General features: G+C 39.9%; 3 protein-coding genes across 3 annotated transcripts in view; 1 reads left to right on the top strand and 2 right to left on the bottom strand.

The window, feature by feature from the left end:
• Positions 1-184: 184 nt before the first annotated feature.
• On the top strand, positions 185-6,565 carry cse1l (CSE1 chromosome segregation 1-like (yeast)). Its single transcript, XM_020933997.2, has 25 exons — positions 185-309; positions 945-1,036; positions 1,114-1,256; positions 1,355-1,456; positions 1,530-1,675; positions 1,773-1,863; positions 1,938-2,045; positions 2,165-2,257; positions 2,337-2,504; positions 2,576-2,705; positions 2,786-2,851; positions 2,930-3,132; positions 3,223-3,307; positions 3,379-3,440; positions 3,516-3,652; positions 3,723-3,826; positions 3,907-4,004; positions 4,083-4,233; positions 4,322-4,530; positions 4,610-4,707; positions 4,790-4,875; positions 4,947-5,028; positions 5,094-5,240; positions 5,479-5,710; positions 6,107-6,565. Exons 2-25 carry the CDS (start codon positions 952-954, stop codon positions 6,194-6,196), a joined length of 2,916 nt encoding a protein of 971 aa, XP_020789656.1. The 5' UTR covers positions 185-309; positions 945-951; the 3' UTR covers positions 6,197-6,565.
• An 83-nt stretch (positions 6,566-6,648) lies between these two features.
• On the bottom strand, positions 6,649-8,125 carry LOC110168558 (retinol dehydrogenase 10-like). The gene is made up of 5 exons (XM_020933998.2): positions 7,676-8,125; positions 7,312-7,410; positions 7,099-7,244; positions 6,899-7,030; positions 6,649-6,827 (listed from the first exon to the last, which is right to left on the bottom strand). Exons 1-5 carry the CDS (start codon positions 8,123-8,125, stop codon positions 6,707-6,709), a joined length of 948 nt encoding a protein of 315 aa, XP_020789657.1. The 3' UTR covers positions 6,649-6,706.
• A 4,060-nt stretch (positions 8,126-12,185) lies between these two features.
• The window catches only part of LOC110168790 (potassium voltage-gated channel subfamily B member 1-like), a 28,661-nt gene continuing 26,809 nt past the window's right edge, over positions 12,186-14,037 (bottom strand). The window contains exon 3 of the mRNA XM_020934279.2: positions 12,186-13,964. Coding sequence (XP_020789938.2) covers positions 12,186-13,964 — 1,779 coding nt within the window. The remainder of the gene's footprint in view (positions 13,965-14,037) is intronic.

Here is a 14,037-nt window from a genome sequence, read left to right on the forward strand (position 1 = left end):
CATTACATTCACAATTAAATTGTGAACAGTTAAACTTGGGTGTATGAGTCTAATTGACGGTACTTGTTTTCTAGATGCACATATAAAGTGTGCATCTTACACACATCTTGCACACATGAAGTGTGCATCTTACGGAGCAGAAAAATAAACTTACCTTGTCTGAACACGTGGGCGGGTCCAGTAGTTTGAGTGTGACTTGTGCGCATGCGCTTTTCACTGACCGCGCAGTTCCTTTTGCTCAGACATTTGAAAGCTGGCACAGGGAGCACCTCTGAGCAGGGCATTGTCCCACACTGTTAACCTTTAAAGGTAAGATCTTATAATCTGATATATAAGAGGTTTATACGCCACTGTCAGCATAGTGTCCTTGAAATTACAGGGAGAAATCTGTATGCATAAAGGCGCTTATTCAACCTTCGCTAAGTTTGTATGTAGCACAATCTAGCAGGCTAGCGCTAACACCGGGTTGCTAGAATAGTCTGTCTACTCATTGATGATGGAAAATGCATCCCATGAAAGCTGTAATATAATTTTGTGATAAAGTATAACACGACCTAAGAGCGTACAAGATCCTTCTCTACAATTCCCATGTTATCCAGCCGAAAATTTTGCATAAACATGACTCAAAAGCTAGCTAATACAGACTGCATGATGTGTTTCAGACGGCGTGCTAGCGGCGTAGTGCCATTCAATGAAGCTTGGTCACCCAGATTAGCTTCAGCTAAAATAACGTCAAACTCGAAAGTGTCAACGATTTATCATATTTTGGTTTATTCAGTTTATTTTATACTTGTGAACATCTAATTTGCCTCGAAAACTGTACTTATACTGGCCTAATGCATATTTAATACTTTTATACTTTTTTAAAGGCCTGCTGAATTATTTGTAAGATTGTTTTTTGTATGAAGCACCGATCACATTTCCCCTTTTCATTTTATTCTCAGTTAAAACATGGAACTGAATAATGCTCATCTACAAAGTCTGACCGAGTTTCTCAGGAAAACACTTGACCCAGATCCTTCAGTCAGACGCCCTGGTAAAGTCATTTTAAACTTGTGCACACCTCATTGGTGACCTAAGTTTTGAAGCCTAACTTCTGCTTTTGTCCCTCAGCTGAAAAGTTCCTTGAGTCCGTAGAGGGAAACCAGAACTATCCTTTGTTACTACTCACATTACTGGAAAAGTCCCAGGACGGGGTTATCCGTGTTTGCGCTGCAGTGACATTTAAGAATTACATCAAAAGGAATTGGCGCATTGTAAGTGGGAAAAACTGTACATTTTTATGTTCACTATTTAGTTTTTAAACAGTATTGTGTCAAACACATGTTTTATTTGTTAAATATTATTTTCATAGGTTGAAGATGAGCCCAATAAAATCTCTGATGCAGACAGAATCGCAATCAAGGCCAACATTGTTAATCTTATGCTCAGTAGCCCAGAGCAGATTCAGAAACAGGTATGTTTTCATCTATTATATAATAACTTAATTTGGGTGGAGCTTGTGAACAAGTTTGTTTTTATCGCAACAGTTAAGTGATGCCATCAGCATCATTGGACGGGAGGATTTTCCTCAAAAATGGCCTGACCTCTTGACAGAGATGGTAAACCGCTTTGGGAGTGGAGACTTTCACATTATTAATGGAGTACTACGAACTGCACACTCCCTTTTCAAGAGGTACAACTCACTGTCACCTGTGTAGTAGCTAATTTGTAAACTGAAAAAACATTGTAGTTATCATGCTTTTTTTCTTTCTTTTATTTTTTTATTAAAGGTATCGTCACGAGTTCAAATCTAATGAGCTTTGGACAGAGATTAAATTGGTTCTGGACACATTTGCTCTGCCACTGACTAACCTGTTTAAGGTTTGTATTTTACACAATAACCCATAAAATGTATTGAAACGTTTGATTGAAACGTTTGATCTGATGATTTGTAGGGTACTATTGAATTGTGTCAGACCCATGCTACAGATATTAATGCCTTAAAGGTCCTCTTCTCATCACTCACTCTGATCTGTAAGCTCTTCTACAGCCTCAACTTCCAGGTCAGTGCTGTTGTATTATACACTAATCTTTACATTGTATGCTGCTCTTTAATGTCATTGTTGTGTTGTCACCCATATTGCTTATGGACCATTGGTACATTTTCTTTTTTGCTGTTTAGGACCTTCCAGAGTTTTTTGAAGACAATATGGAGACCTGGATGACAAATTTTCATGCTTTACTCACAATAGATAATAAACTTCTTCAAACGGATGTAAGTTATTAGAAATTGCGTGACCTGTATTCAAATCAATCTATTGTATGATTTTAAGTTCAGTTCATCACTCTATCAGGACGAGGAAGAAGCAGGTCTTTTGGAGCTACTTAAGTCTCAAATCTGTGATAACGCTGCTCTTTATGCTCAAAAATATGATGAGGAGTTTCAGCCTTACCTCCCACGCTTTGTCACTGCCATATGGAACCTTTTAGTCTCCACAGGCCAAGAAGTCAAGTATGACCTGGTGAGATCTCACGCCAGTGTTTATTTTAATATATATTGTGAAGTTACTAAAGACTGTCTTTTGTATTACAGCTTGTGAGTAATGCTATCCAGTTCTTGGCATCTGTATGTGAAAGGCCACACTATAAACATCTATTTGAGGACCAAAATATTCTCACCAGCATCTGTGAGAAGGTCATTGTGCCCAACATGGAGTTCAGAAGTGAGCCCATTTTTATTTCACTTTCTACTCTCAATTCCAAAACCACATTAGAGTGATAAAAAGCCATTCATATTCCTCAGGTGCTGATGAAGAGGCATTTGAAGATAATTCAGAGGAATACATTCGCAGGGACCTTGAAGGATCTGGTATTTCTCTACAGTTGTTTGTATATCCAGTTAATGAGTTTAAATATGATAAACATAATATTTCTGAAATACCCCTAGATATTGACACTCGACGAAGGGCTGCATGTGACCTGGTGAGGGGTCTGTGTAAATATTTTGAGGGTCCCGTCACCGCAATCTTTTCCGGTTATGTGAGCTCGATGCTTACAGAATTTGCCAAAAATCCCGGAACAAACTGGAAACACAAAGATGCTGCAATTTATTTGGTCACCTCATTGGCATCCAAAGCTCAAACACAGAAGGTGAATGAAATTAATGAACTAATTCTGATAATCTATTTGTATAGAAAAATTAGCTCAATAAAATAACTGTATTTTATTTCTTTCCGCCAGCATGGGATCACACAGGCTAATGAATTAGTCAATCTAACAGAGTTCTTTGTGAATCACATCCTCCCAGATTTAAAATCTCCCAATGGTAAGAAAAATGTCTGCATTTGCACTTGCATTCCAAAACAGTATTGGCTTCACTTATTTTTTTGGTTTCAGTTAACGAGTTCCCAGTGTTAAAAGCAGATGCTATCAAATACGCCATGATCTTTAGAAGTCAAGTAAGAATGCATTCATACATTTTGTAACCTGTATGAAAGGCCAGTATTAACTCTACATACCTGTACTGGTGCCAGCTTCCCAAGGAGCATCTGATACAGGCCATTCCACTGCTCATCGCTCATCTTCAGGCAGAGAGCACAGTGCAACACACCTATGCCGCTCACGCTCTAGAGAGGCTGTTTACTATGAGAGGGCCCAACAACTCCACACTGTAAATCTAGTCAATATTAACAACATCATGTTTTTAGGCTGTTCTTTGACTTTTTTTGTTTTGGTTTTAGTATTACTCCTGCGGAGATGGCACCATTTACAGAACAACTTCTCAACAACTTGTTCAAGGCGCTGGCTTTCCCTGCATCTTCAGAAAATGAATACATTATGAAAGGTAACTGTAAGGTTCTGTACACATCAGGGTCAAAAGGCAAACAATCATCACTCTTTGTTTCTTTTACTTTATTTTCAAAGCGATCATGCGCAGTTTCTCACTGCTGCAGGAGGCCATAGTCCCCTACATTCCCACGTTAATTGGTCAGCTCACTCACAAGCTTCTCTTAGTCAGCAAGGTAAGTCCTGCGTTATTTATTTGAGCTCAGAACTGTTTTTTTTTCCCCTAAAGAACCTTGACTATGTGTTCTTCTCAGAATCCCAGCAAGCCTCACTTCAACCACTATCTCTTTGAGTCTCTGTGTCTTTCTGTGCGCATCACCTGCAAGGCCAACCCTGCCACTGTGGGCAGCTTTGAGGAGGCACTTTTCCCAGTTTTTACCGAAATCCTCCAGAATGATGTCCAGGGTGTGTCCCTCTGTCACATGATCTAGTCTATACAGTAAACTTTACAGTCAATCATGTTAACATTCATTCATTTGTCTTTCATTTGTAGAGTTTCTTCCGTATGTGTTCCAAGTGATGTCTCTTCTCCTGGAGATCCACTCCAACACGATTCCTGACTCGTACATGGCTCTGTTCCCTCACCTACTGCAGCCCGTGCTCTGGGAGCGGACAGGGAACATCCCTCCACTTGTGCGTCTTCTTCAGGCTTATTTGGAGAAGGGAGGAGCAACAATTGCCTCCAATGCTGCAGACAAGATTGTGAGTTCAATCGTGCAGTAATTGATAAAAAGCAGGTGAGTTTTCCTGTGTTTGAACCCTGACTTTTATTCTTCCATAGCCTGGTTTGCTTGGCGTTTTTCAAAAACTTATTGCCTCAAAGGCAAATGACCACCAAGGATTTTACCTTCTCAACAGCATCATAGAGCACATGCCTCCGTAAGTTTACATTCACTAAAATATTGACCAAAATGACAGATTTGACAAATGTATTTTAACTTTACTTTCAAAATTCTTTCAGGGAGGCTCTTACTCAGTACAGAAAACAAATCTTCATTTTGTTGTTCCAGAGGCTCCAGAGCTCCAAAACGACCAAATTCATCAAGAGTCAGTACAAAAATTTTATGACACATTTCAGCAATCTAAATTTTATACAATTTTTTTATACTTTTCCTCAGGTTTCTTAGTTTTTGTTAACTTGTATGGTGTTAAATATGGGGCCATTGCCCTTCAAGAGATTTTTGATGACATACAGCCAAAGTAAGTTGTAAAGAATGTGATTACTTTTATGTTTACAGTTAATAATGTTGTCTTGACTTTTTCAGAATGTTTGGAATGGTTTTGGAAAAAATTGTGATTCCAGAGGTGCAAAAGGTTTCTGGATCTGTGGAAAAAAAGATTTGTGCAGTTGGCATTACTAAGATCCTGACTGAATGCCCTGCTATGATGGACACAGACTACACCAAACTTTGGTAATATACTCAATCTGACTTCAATCAAAAATCTAATAACAATAAATATAAAATACCAATCATCCAGTGTATTTTGATTGATAATTATTTCTTGTTCTCAATTCATTCACACAGTATGGCCTCATATTTCTCTAATATGAGGCCATACCACCTGTTTCCCAACAGGTCTAGAACAGAACTAAAATAGGCCCAAACCGTGAGTGATCATTTCTAGCTCATGATGTCTGCTTGTGTTTAGGACTCCTCTGCTCCAAGCCCTCATTGGTTTGTTTGAGCTACCAGAAGATGACAGTATCCCTGACGACGAGCATTTCATTGACATTGAGGACACTCCAGGATATCAGACTGCTTTCTCACAGCTGGCCTTTGCAGGGAAAAAGGAGCACGACCCAATCGGAGATGCTGTTGGCAATCCCAAAATCCACCTGGCACAATCTTTGCACAAACTGTCTACTGCGTGTCCAGGAAGGGTAAATTATACTCTTAGTATAAAGACTAATGTAATTACCTGGAAACATGCCTAGTCTTAACTCCGTAGTAATATAGAAACAAGGCTGCAAAATCTATATCTTCTAGTACCATTTCCATCCTACCATGATGGCAATAGGCTGTAAAGTGTTACCCATTTTTTTTGATAAAAGGCTCTTGTTTATTCCCTCTTCATCTCAAACCAAGCCACATGTGACTGCAGATTGATATAGTGGAAAAGATTGTATAATTAAAGGTGTAAGGTGTGAACTTGTGCCAACATTTATAAAATAAAGATGTACATACTTAAAACTCAAGCAGCCTGAAAAGGAAGAAAGTTTTATAATTTAAAAAACAAAAGGGATTTGTTTAAAGCTAAACCTTTTGTTTTTGTGCAGGTCCCATCTATGATCAGCACCAGCCTGAATGCAGAGGCACTCCAGTACTTGCAGGGATACCTACAGGCAGCCACTGTACAGTTGGTTTGAAGTCCTTACAGGTTTGGATTGGTGACAGTGGTTTATTCTCCAGAGGAATTTATCACAACGTTTCTGGAAAAGGATTAAGGGAAGACCTGTCCAAAGGTTTTCTTAAATACCACAACGGATGTTTTGTCTTATTTTGATATGGGACAGATACAGACAAAATGACTGCATACACTTCACTTAGCAGTAGAGGGGAATCGTAATGAGCACTTAACATCCAAAACATAAGCGCTTTTTTTTTCTATGATCGAATTCCCTTTTACAGTTATTGAAGACTGCCCTGCTGCGTAAACATAATGCTTAGTAATCTCTTGCATGTTACCTGTAGAGTAATGTCACTGTTTCATGTGAATAAAAAGAGGCACTTGTTTAGCTACGTTACTTCTGTTACTTTTTATAATATCACAATTTCCTTGCAGTTAATGTGTTTAGGATGATTTATACACTACATCACACTCACACAAAGCAAAATCCCAACGTGCATTTCTTTGGTGCTCCCCAAGTGGAATGATACTATTTTTGGTTGATATGACCCTTGGATGTCTTCTGTTCAGTGTTCTTGATGAAGGGCAGCATACATGTGTCTCCTCCCATAAAACGATAAGTGGCAACATTAGCCTCCCAGGGTAGCAACCTACAAAACACAAGCAAATATTTAAAATGTGCTAAGGAGACAAGTTTGCTTTATTGCATATTTGTACTCACGCTCTTGTGAGAAAGGGGATATACATGAGGCGGGGGATGCAGATCATTTGTTGCTCTGACAGAATGGCCTCCATTGACTGTTGAACTGTGTAAAGGGGTTCCAGAGGGGGGATTAGACTCCGTAGCTCCTGCCTAATAAATGAGGTTTAAATATGAAAGATTTTTGTCATTGGTAATTCATACAAGGTGTCTTATCTCACCTTATCTCACAGCCAGCAAACATCCCGGTGTCCACTATATATGGACAAACTAAAGTTGTTTTAATCCCGTCAAGGTTTTCAGCATGTAGCTCATGTGTCAGGGACTCATGAAAACCCACAGCTCCAAACTTGCTGGCACAGTAATCCTGAAAAACATTCATAGACGGTCATTGACAAATGGATGATTTGTTTAGTTTTTCAAAAGATAATTACCTCTACACAGGCTGTGCTAAACAAGCCCAATGCACTGGCCACAGTTATGATGTGTCCATGGTTCTTGGATTTCATCGGAGGCAAAAAGGCCTTTGTCATCTGGAAAATAAAAAAAGAACTTTCACTTTGCAGCCCTCATTAGACAAATGCACATGTGATGTTGTATTTGTAATGAGTTTACAGACTCCTAATCTTTTCTAAAAATGAAAGTCAGTCACATGCTGCAGACCACCCCTGTTACCTCTGATAACCCGTGGTTGCCGTCTCTGAGCCCTCACACATGAGTTCACAATCACAGCTTCAACACATGTTACATAATGCTTGTCTGTCAGACAGGCCCTGTGCCTCTGTGCGTGAACCTTACCCAGAACAGTGCATGGCAATTCACTAACAGCGTCCTCTCCAAAAGTTCATCTGGACAGTCCAGCAGCCTCCGCCCGGCCACTACTCCAGCGTTGTTCACTAGAATAGTCACGTGTCCCACCTCGCGCCTCACTCGGTCCGCGGTGTCATAGATGCTCTGACGCTTGGACAGGTCCACGGTGTACGCGTGCACCTGTACGCCCAGCTCGCGCGCCAGTTCTGCGGTTTGTTCATTGGCCTCGGTGTTACAGTCCCAGAGTACAAGGTGCGCCCCCTCTTTAGCGAACTCCAGCGCGAAGAGCCGACCTAGCGCGCCCCCAGCTCCGGTGATGAGGCACAACTCCCCGTCTATGCACTTGAGTCTGGGCCTGAACACTGTGTTGAGCACGGCGCAGAGGATGGAGACCGTCAGGTTTATCAGCATCAGCAGCAGGTCCACTATGAGCAACATCCTGCTCCCTCAAGGTGCGGGGCCACTGTGACCAACGGGAGCGAGCGCGTGCAGTGTCCCGCTGTGAAGTCACACTAGATTGACATTTTATATAATCTGAGAGTGAAGGATTATGACAGCGCCAGAGACCACAGGGGCATTTGTCTGGTGACAGGCAGACTAATGCACATGGTCTTAATTATGGAGACATGCCTTAAGCGATTCTAATAACACTCACAATATAGCTACACAACAAAGCTGATAAAAAAATAAATAAACGTACATGCCAGCTGTGCCAAAAGTATGTTTCCCTCAAACCTTTTTTTTTTTCTTATAACAAATAATCTAAAGTTTACTATCTGGGTTTATTTGATCATTTATATGTCAATACCCTATTACGTTTTAGTAAGGATATAAATTATGGCTATTTTGTCAAGAGCTTTGTTCCAAATATTTGCACTTGACTAGTTTGTGTTGCGCGCACATTCCCAATTTGTTATTTAAGTTGTTTAATATACCCCCTGGCTTTAAGTGCTGTGGAGATAAACATCTTACGTTGCACAAGTTCATAATATACAGCTTTTCCTCAAACGCACACCAAACCTAACCTTACTGACATAAAAGAAAGGTTACATCACACAGATTTTCTATTGAACACTGGAGGGCGCTGTTGATCTGTAGCTCGGGGTGAGATTTAATAGGCCATCACATTGCTGCTTCCTGTGGGGCTACTAAAACTTAATACTTATTTTTGACAGTACATGTGAAGAAAACTTAACTAGGTAATGTCTGTGGCATGTAAAATAAGTGAACCTGAACAGGTCTATACGATAGGCTACGCTGCACCCTTGGCAAACCCTGTATGATAAATTTTTACATGTCTTAATTTTTACATAAAAATGGGACACACAACTCCCACAAGAGCTCCTGTCACAAGTGCACAAAATGCTTCCCAAGTCTGCATTCAGACCATGTAAGTATAAAAGAAGGGCCAGTTTTGATCTCACAAAATGTGCGCTGGGGAATGGAGACTTGAATGAATGGACACCCAGTTCACCAACTCCTTTGTCATCATTTATTAAATATCATTCAGTAAAGGGAAAAACTGCTTTAAAATGATATATACCTAAAGAGTTTTATTCCAGAGAATATTTACATGTTTGTCAAAGGTCTTTCGTTTACTGCTACATGTGTCGAACAACAGGAAATCACAAAGTTCATCTGCTACAAAGTCAAGTATGAAACTGTACAAAATGCACACATCCCAAACTTTTAAGGGCAGCACACAGACTTAAAATCTCTGTTTTGGCTTTAAACCAGTGTGAACAGCTGAACAACTGTGCTTTTGTATCTGGAGAAATGTACATTGTGGTTTAAGAAATCCATAAAGTGCAGGTTAAAATGGGCTACACTAAACACTTCTGATACTATCTATGGCTTGTTTTAGTGTTCTACTGTGGTGGCAAAAGGCTTTAGTTTACCAAAAGCTGAAGTTACTACACATCAGACATAGCATTACTCTCTTGTAGTTATCCATTGTTTCAGAATGAGAATTTAGGACTGCCCTAACGATTAACAAGGCTGCCCTAACGATTAACAATTATATGTGAATTGTTGTTGTAAATTGTTGTTTGTTTTCATGCAAAAGCAATACCAGGAAACTAACACCCACAAATAATGGGTTATGAAAATGCTATGACAACTTCTCCACACCCCATACGGATGAATCTCTGCTTTGTAGGCTTATTCTGACACTTTACAATCTGTTACTTTCAAATGTGTAGTAATAAACATTGGTCAAAGTGTTCAGAGCATCATAGATTACTTTACCGATTATGCATCATAATGCTTGATTGTAAGCAAGACCATTTTAATGTAAGCATGAATCTTTGGATAGCAACTTCTCTAAACTGACAAAATTAATTGAGCTGTTCTGCGCCGCCAAGACTTTTTCACCTGGGATGATATTTATAGATTCCCAGAGCCTTTCAAACTCATATACAAAATGGGATTAATTAAGCTTTAAGATATTCTATAGCGTATATTTTTTCCATTGAGATATAGGTATAAGAATGAATCAGAACAGTAGAAAAGGTGAATTTCTAGCCTTAAAACACATCAAGTATTATATCAAGACAGTTGCAATGCCTTGGCAGAGGTCTGTGCTTGGAGTCGCTCTCCTTTTCAAATGATCAACACACCTGAACAGTGCAGAGTAATTTTAGTCTAAGGCTTATAACTCGTATAAAATATAAATGATCCACTCCGCTCAACCATCACCATGGAAACTGTAGTTATTAACACTGAATACCACACCTGTATGTTTCTAATAAATGTGGTGTAGATTAGAAGAGCAGGTGGTTGTGGGGAGTCTTTTAAAAAAACATAAATACTATTTCTTCAGCCATGCTGTTGTTTAGGGGTCATTGGGGTTCTGACAACAGTAATCAGAGCATCAGCAAAGGCACAAAGAGTACATGTGACAAATGAAAGGGGCTAAACAGGATATGGTCTTGACCTATGGCATCACTGTAGAGGTTTTTGTTGCTGTTGTTGCTATATCAGTAATCTTTACCAATGAAGACAATATTTTGAATGAGTAAAAAGGTATTAATAGCTAATAAGTTTTTTCTTCTAGCATATAAACTAACTACTATCGCTTAAAGTCTTAATGTCTGCTAATGTCTTGTAATACAAATCATATTACACTGTTTATTCCGTTTAATTTGTCACTGTTAGGGACTGACTAATAGAGTGGTTACAACAATAAAGCAGAGCAAATAACATATTAAAACATAATAGCAGTGAAGCATGCATTAGATATCTTAAAAGTAAAAAAAGAAATCATGCATGACTAAACATCCATCAATGAGACAAGGAGAGGCAGGCTGTAGCTGTGTTAGTGACTTGTAGCAGAAATGATGGAAGAGAAAAGCCTACAATATTTCAAAATCTCATCTCATTTCTCAACTTAAGTGTTTTCACAGAGGAGAGAGACAGTACAACCTAGATGCTTTACAATTTGAAATCTTCCTTCCTTCTTGATCTTGGGGACAGCTTTGCAGTGCAGCGTTGTATCCTTTCATTGGTGTGAGCAAATCTCAAAGCCAAGATAAAAGTTTATTTCTTCAAAAGTTCAATGGCTCTGCATACAGGGAAGATTCTGTCAGTTGTTGCAGTTACACATCTATAGACAGTAAAATGCATGTGACCAGACAAGTCTTTGGTTCTTCATGTTACCCAAAGGACCAATTGGGACCTTTCATCTGACAATAGCAAATATTACAAACCAACTTCCTTCATGAAATGTGGTAAATTTTAAGAGTGCAAAACTATAATATCAGCACAATGTTTCAAGTCCTTAAATTTAGAAAAGTCTTAAAAATATATATTGTTGCAGTTCTTATGCAATAAATCTGTTTTTTCACATTGTTACAGAGCCACATTTTAACTTGTATTAGCTACAACAAGAGCAATGCCTTTTGTCTTATGGTTGTATAACATAGTGTAGTTTGAACTCTGATTGACCCCTGAAACAGAATAGCATGGATGTAGAAAATCAGCAGATGAATGCAGTCCTTGTGTGATAAAATAATGATGACTTTAAGGTGCTGTGTGGGCCCACAGAAAAAAATAATGGATTTTAAGTGTATTTACGCTGTAAAAATAACAAAACGCCCCATTGGATGAAAAATCAGACAACCAAAAATGTAGTTTGGACATAGAAAAACACAACTGTCTCCATTTATATATAATCTTGCAATCACACAACAAACAGGCGAATGAACTAAGGCCAGTTTAAAGGAAGCAAAAATAAATGTTATCTTTATCATAGGCAGTCCATAAAACACAACTGAAGCACTCCTAGTTAGTATTTTAAAATGCCCATTGAGTCTTGCTACTTAAAATGTGGCTACTAATGAAAAGGAAAATATGAAAAATAGGTTTTTGCTTTGAGTCTAGTTACTGACAGACAGAACCAGTCTAAAGGGTCTTAGGAACATAGTCTTCTCAGTTTTTGAGTTCATAGTTTTTGGGTTAGTTCAATGTGCTTTACCATTATTTAATATATTATATATTTTTATGCATTGGAGCTGTCTCCCTGATGTGGCGATAGATCCTGAGCCATGTGGTTATCCTGGCTTTCTATTCCCAAAGAATTGCTCAACTTCCTCTGAGTGTGATTGGAACGCCGTCCAAACTTGGGGCTGCCATTGTCCAGGAGTCTTCGTGTGGGGTTTGCACTTGTGTCATGAAGGTGCTCCTCCTCATCTGTATCTGCGTCAATGAATTTGCTTATTGACGAATCATGGAATGTGAAAATATTTGGGCGAATGTACTCTGGGCTTTTGGTGGGCGTCCTGCTACTAGCGGTGGTGTACAGAGATGCATCCGGACTTTGCACAGATGAACTGTCCGCTCCTGACTCCTCCCCGCGCCGATAGTTCACTCGTATTGTATGCGCTTTGTTCGGACGACTGATGTGATGGTCTTGATAAGGATTTTGCTTGGACATGGGGGTAAGAGAGCCCTGGGACCCCTCGTGATCTGCCTCTAAGGTGGGCTCCAGGCTGGGGTTGGTGCTCACTCTGCCCTGATGGATGCTGCCGATTGGACTTTGGGAAAACCTTGAGCTGTCTGGAAAATCGGTGGCGCAGCTCATGAAACTATCAATACTGGAAATGCTCTTCATATCTGTCACTGGATCTGCGGTGCTGCAGAGAGGCGCTGTCGGTATCGCTCCCATCTCTAGTTCCGCCCTCTGCCTCACTGGTTTGGACCCCGTGCCCCTGTCCTTATTACTGTTCCCCTGCGCATCTGACAGGGACATCTTGTTATAAATCTCCTCTAGTTTTTGAGCGCTTAAATGTTGCGGACTGCTGGATGTCTTGACTTGCTCTTTGAATGTTGAGTCGATGTTCCTGGTGGGACTGCTGTTGTTTGATCTCAGATTAGACTGATCTTTAACGTGCATACTCGGAGATACATGGTTATCCTGGGGTTTCTCTTTTTTGTTTTCTATACCTTCATCTACCATTACGTCCATGAGCTCCACACCACGAACAAATGCATCTTTAATGTTCATAGACACAATACTACCATTTCGCTTTGCCCTCTCTAAGGCCTCCCTTCTTTTAATGGCTTTCTCCTGGCGTTTCTGCTCCTTGTAAAACTCTGAGAAGTTATTAACAATGATTGGAATTGGTAATGCTATCACCAGTACTCCAGCAATGCAACACAACCCCCCAACTATCTTCCCTAGTAAAGTTTTTGGGTAGATGTCCCCATAGCCAACTGTAGTCATTGTGATAGTAGCCCACCAAAATGACGCTGGTATACTTTTAAATTTGGTGTCCTCCTCGTCTTTTTCGGCAAAAAACACCAAACTAGAGAAGATCATAATGCCCATGGCTAGGAAAAGAATGAGCAGTCCAAGTTCATTGTAGCTCCTTCTAAGTGTAAAACCTAAAGACTGTAGACCCGTGGAGTGCCGAGCCAATTTGAGGATACGCAAGATTCGCATGATCCTGAAAATCTGCACCACACGGCGGACATTTTGAAACTGCAGCACACTTTTGTTAGACTCTGTTAAAAATATTGTGACATAATATGGAAGGATGGCCAACAGGTCAATGATGTTCAGTGGACCCTTGAAGAACTTCCACTTGTTTGGGGAGGAGAGGAAGCGGAGGAGGTATTCCATGGTGAACCAGGCGATGCACACAGCTTCCACATGGGCCAGCTGGGGGTTATCTGTGGGCTGCCCGAACTCATCTGTGTCCTGGAGCTCTGGGAGGGTGTTCAGGGACAAGGCAATAGTGGAGAGCACAATGAAGAGTATGGAGATGATCGCCAAAATCTGAAAGCACACAAAGACAAAATAAATTTATATTACAGTTAGCCCACTTACAATAGTTTATGTATGCTACAAA

The sequence above is a fragment of the Boleophthalmus pectinirostris genome, unplaced genomic scaffold (genome assembly GCF_026225935.1).
Source record: "Boleophthalmus pectinirostris isolate CB_2022bp ecotype Guang Dong unplaced genomic scaffold, ASM2622593v1 HiC_scaffold_3, whole genome shotgun sequence".
NCBI lineage: Eukaryota > Metazoa > Chordata > Actinopteri > Gobiiformes > Gobiidae > Boleophthalmus > Boleophthalmus pectinirostris.

Coding starts and splice junctions, on each gene's coding strand:
- cse1l (XM_020933997.2), top strand. CDS start 952: ATGGAACTGAATAATGCTCATCTACAAAGTCTGACCGAGTTTCTCAGG. Junction 2,852..2,929: donor CAGGGACCTTGAAGGATCTG/GTATTTCTCTAC, acceptor AAATACCCCTAG/ATATTGACACTCGACGAAGG. Junction 4,234..4,321: donor CCTCCAGAATGATGTCCAGG/GTGTGTCCCTCT, acceptor TTTCATTTGTAG/AGTTTCTTCCGTATGTGTTC.
- LOC110168558 (XM_020933998.2), bottom strand. CDS start 8,125: ATGTTGCTCATAGTGGACCTGCTGCTGATGCTGATAAACCTGACGGTC. Junction 7,411..7,675: donor ATTGCCATGCACTGTTCTGG/GTAAGGTTCACG, acceptor TTTATTTTCCAG/ATGACAAAGGCCTTTTTGCC. Junction 7,031..7,098: donor TTTGCTGGCTGTGAGATAAG/GTGAGATAAGAC, acceptor CTCATTTATTAG/GCAGGAGCTACGGAGTCTAA.